Here is a 4718-nt window from a genome sequence, read left to right on the forward strand (position 1 = left end):
AGGCAGGGCACGCAACTGGCCTGCCTCCGGAGCAGCGGTGTGTCAGCCTTTATAAGTCACAGGTGTCCCCGAGAATTCCTCATCCTTACGTCTGGTGAACCCCCACCCCCCACCCCCGGCTACCCATGCTCCTGGAACTTGGTCAGAGAGGAGCCTCATCAGGGGAAGTGAAGCCCCTTCAACTAGAAGCAACTGGTAGGGGCAGGAGGCTGTTCAGAGGCTGAAGCACATGGGTCTCGGTGGTCATCGGGGACCAGCAGAGGGAAGAGTGGAGAGAAGGGGCTGCCATGGCAATGGTAGGTGTCATCACCATGGCAATGGAGGGACTTTTTCTAGCCTGGACATACCCCGCGCTCACCCAGTTAAAAGGACTAGATTTGGCAATAAGCTGCTCTGCCCATTTCTAAGAAGGGATACACAATTGTTCAGGCACAGGAGCCCCACTCTTCGCCAAGTGGACAAACTTTCAACTGACTGCCATGTCCAGGGGGAAGTGGGAGCCCCAACACCGAAGAGCCAGGTTCCTCTGGACCGCCTGGACAGGGCCAGGGACTAAGTACGCTGGCTGTCCCTGGTGGCCGAGGAGACTAACTCCCACTGCTGGGTCTCTGAGAAGTCCAAATCCTTGCAAATCTCCTAAGAGGCGGACTTCTGGCCGAACGAACCACCTTACTTTGTGCTGCAAAGAGGGAGGCTACTTGGACTCCAAGGAAGCAAGAGAAAGACCAAGCGGGCCTCCCAGGACCGTCAGTGAAGTTCCTCCCCCAGCGACAGGCTGACAAAGCAGGCCTACGTGCACGAGCAGCCTGGCCAGCATGCCGGAGACCTCAGGTTAAGACTGACGTGGAGTCAGCCTGTGTGACTGTGTAAGGAACGATACTCTTTCCCTAAGAAGCCTCGGAATGTTTGATACACATGGGGGGGGGGACGGGGGACGGGGGACACAGCCACGCCAGGCCTACTGATGTCCTCTTGCGTCCGCTCCCCCCACCACCCCCAACAGTGGCTAGGTTGTTGGCAATTAAATGGAAGGAAGAGACCTGCTTCTTATTCTCTGGGAGATCTTCTTCCATGGGCTCAGGTTTGGTCTCCTTTTTGGGAGGCGGCGGGGGTGGGGGCGTGGTGACCTCTTCATCTTCCTCCATGCTGCCCAGGTCGACGCCCAGAAGGACACTGAGCGTGGTCATGACGCGCGGGTCCTGCAGTTTCCTAGAGTATTGACGAGCAAGCAAGCTGGCTAAGGCTCAGGCTCTCACTCACAGAACTCTCACTTTTCAAAACTCTCGGCAGGGACACTGTGCTGCCCAGGAGGTACAACCTGGGAATGGAGCCCCTCCCTTTCCAAACCCGCCTCAGCAAAGCGCACAGTGTGTCAGATGTCTCCCCTAACAGCAGACCCATAGGACCAAGTGACTGCAGGAACCTGCTACTGTGTGGGCCAAGATAGTGACGGTCCCAGAACAGGATCCCGAGACCCATGACGCCCGCCCGGTGACCTCCATCAGGTCAGTGCACACGCAGTATGTGTGCTGGATCACAGCCCATGGGAGAGTCGGGAGGAGGCCCACGCAGGTAAGAGCACGCTCCAGAAGGTCACTCACTTATGCCCTCCCCGACCTCGTCCCCAAATAAACCACCAGCGGGCACCTCACCCTGTGGGGACAAAGCCAGGACAGAGTCCTAGGCAGTGCGCACGCGTGCACGCCTCAACTTACGTGCCCAGGTCGGAGGGCTTGTTCCGGAGCTGCTCTATCAGCTCCCGGTAGGAAGGATCACTGAGCAGGGACCTCGTCCTGGGATCCCCCTCCAGTTTTTGGTACAGGTTGGGCATGTTGAAAGGGTTCATGAACTTCCTCTCTGTGCCAAACCAGAGAGAGAGGTGTTGGGAGAGGGGTTTACCCATGGGACCATGCTCAAGAGCCTACTAGCCCCCTGGGTCACGTGGTACCTACCTGCCAGCCGGGCCTCCATGTTCTGCAGGCCCTCCTTGAGCTGAGGGTTATTGGCCTCATGTTTTAAACCCTCCTCGTAGGTGCGCTTGGCCTCCTCAAACCGGTTTAAGAACTCCAGAGCAGCCGCTTTCCTCGAATAGCCCTTCAAGCAGCAAAGACACGGAAGGGAAGGGAGCTGAGGAGCCCTGCAGGTGGCATGTGGTGCTGTGAACCTGCCAGCTGCTCCTCAGGAGAAAGCCGAGGGCATCTGCTTCCTAAAGATGTGCCACTGGGTAAACCCCAGGGCAGGTCTACGCTGTCCTGTCACGCTGTTAGGGATCGGAAATGACTCCATTGGACAGGCTGCGTTTGGGGCTGTGAGGCGACCCAGACGATGCACCATGAGGCCAAGGGGTAAACAAGGAGGACCGAGCACAGCACAAGCTGATTCAGTACAATGCCAGCTACGCACACTGCACGCACCCCCAGCCCCTGCCCCTCGGGCTGATAGTGTCGGTGTCTTTGGCAGCCATTTCTTAGTGATAGAGACAAGTGTGCCCTAGATCTGACTCGATCGCTGAGGCGCGTGTCTGACGGGGGAAAGGAGGTGCCCAACAGGCCGAGTGCCACAGCTTACCTTGGCCCAGTCGGGCTTCAGGTCGACAGTCTTGCAGCCGTCTTCGTAGGCCTTCTGGTAGTCCCCTTTCTTGGCGTAGGCGGCGGACCGGTTGCTGTAGAGCACATGGTTCTGTGGGTCTAGTTTGATGGCTTCCGAGTAGCACTGCAGCGCGTCCTCGATGTTCCCGGCGCTCAGGGCCTTGTTGCCCTTCTCCTTGAGCTCGTTCACCTGCAAAGAGGAGGACGCTTCAGAACACGTGGCCTCAGCATGCTTCCGTGGGCCAAGTTTTAGGTGGCCCTAGTCTGTCCATTTGGTTATCTTACAGATCTAAAGAGAGAAGTCATGCTCAGAGAAGTCACGGCCCAGTCCTAAGGAACCACAAGCAAGGAGGCTTTTGGCTTTCTCTTGGCTCAAAGGCTGGTGTGATGGTTAGGAAAAATCCAGGCCCTACACACTTCCCAAACACCCACTCGGAGCAGATGAAGCCCTTTAGGCCACACTCAAGAGCTCCTTTCTCGGAGAAGGCCACTAATTCATCAGATTCCCCAAGAGTCCAGAAGACAGCAGAGGCAGAAGTGAGCCCGTGAGCGACTAGGGGATCCAGCCCCCACCAGAGGTGGTCCTTCCTCTGACTTTGCCTGGGGCCCAGAATTGAAGAACCATTCCTCATGTAGATGAAGGCTCTGTACCCCAAGGGGCAGAAGAAAGCTCAACACAAACCCATCGCCAGAGTAGATTCTGACTCACCCCAACATTCAGACTGTGAATGGCAGGGTTCTGGAAAGAGGGGAAAAATGAGGGAATCCAAGCCCTTGCTCCACAAGGTCAATCGCACACCCACCCCCCTGCAGTCCAGTGGAGGGAGGAGGCACATCTCAAAGACAAAACAGACATTCAAGGACCAAAGATGTGTCCATCACCTCCTGCGACCCAGTGCGGATCCAAGAAGTCCTGTTCCGAGATGGTTCTGGACCTTTGAGGCGCACCAACTGGAAGCCCTCATCGAGGCGAGAACTCAGCCAGGAGAGGGAGAAGGCAGAAAGAGACTGCCACATTCAGCACGATGCACATCTAAGGCCCAGGATGGCAGCCATAAAGCAGTTACAAACTCGACTAGTATCAAAAGGCAGCCGAAGAACAGCCTGGTGATAGTCTTGTCTGTCCCGGCACCAAAACGTGTTGCCGGTCAAGTGGATTCCAACTCACAGCCAACCTGCAGGACAGAAGGCAACTGCCTGGGACCAGTGATGCGGTGCTGCGGTGAGCTGGGAGGCTCACAGTCTGAAACCACCCGTAGCTCTTCGGGAGAAAGATGAGGCTTTCTACTCTGCGAAGAGTCCACCCTGTCCACTGGGGCCACCATGAGTCAGAATTGCCTTAATGGTAGTGAGTTCAATCTTCACAGAAGCCGACTGCCTGATCTTTGTCCCCACGGAGTGGCTGGTGGGTTTGAACTGCTGACCTGTCTGACCAGCAGTTATGTGTAAGGGACCAGGAAATCCGGTCTGATGCAGTACTGGAGGTGAAATGAAAAACACCAGCACCTTGAACGGCCAGTTGGGCACCGTGGGTGAAATATGTTAGATTTGGATGTGGGTTTGAATGTAAAATGAAGTTTCTTTGGAAAGTACCTATTCAATAATAAAAAAACAAAACTTGCTTGGACATTCAAATCTATCTAACCTGAAGGTTTCCTAACATGGGAATATGGCGCTTGCAGAGTTGAAACTGGGAACAGAAGACAGGGAACAGGTTTAACTTCAGGGGCAGAATTCAAGAGAGCCCAACGGAATGGCAGGCCACTCGCTGGGTACCTCTGCGTGTCAATTGGCTAGTTTGAGTTTACAAATGTTATCTGAGGCCTCCCAGTATGCACACTTCTCTAAAGGGCCCTGTGATGGCTTTCTGCTATTTTGGTAACAGTGGGAACAGCCCCTTTTCCTAAATTTATTAGAGCAAAGTGTTTCTTACTCCACACCTCCTCCTCCTCTATACAAGTGCCTACTTAATCCCAGCTACAATTAGCAGGGCACCAAAAGTTGATTAACCCCTCAGTTTCCACTCGTGTCCTTTTAAATGTAACAAGGATTACAAGGAACTATATGTGACCTCCTCCCTGGGGGACAGACAACCGAAAAGTGGGTGAAGGGAGACGTCGGACAGGGCAA

At 54.9% G+C, this 4718-nt stretch overlaps 1 protein-coding gene across 1 annotated transcript in view; it reads right to left on the minus strand.

Annotated features, from left to right (window-relative positions):
* Nucleotides 1-887: 887 nt before the first annotated feature.
* The window catches only part of STIP1 (stress induced phosphoprotein 1), a 7151-nt gene continuing 3320 nt past the window's right edge, over nt 888-4718 (minus strand). The window contains exons 2-5 of the mRNA XM_045297186.1: nt 2569-2847; nt 1953-2094; nt 1716-1857; nt 888-1209 (exon numbers count right to left, since the gene is read on the minus strand). Of these exons, the coding sequence (XP_045153121.1) occupies nt 888-1209; nt 1716-1857; nt 1953-2094; nt 2569-2847 (885 nt within the window). The remainder of the gene's footprint in view (nt 1210-1715; nt 1858-1952; nt 2095-2568; nt 2848-4718) is intronic.

This window comes from Echinops telfairi, unplaced genomic scaffold (genome assembly GCF_000313985.2).
Source record: "Echinops telfairi isolate 266 unplaced genomic scaffold, ASM31398v2 ScPeMD7_7417;HRSCAF=8455, whole genome shotgun sequence".
Classification (NCBI taxonomy): Eukaryota; Metazoa; Chordata; class Mammalia; order Afrosoricida; family Tenrecidae; genus Echinops; species Echinops telfairi.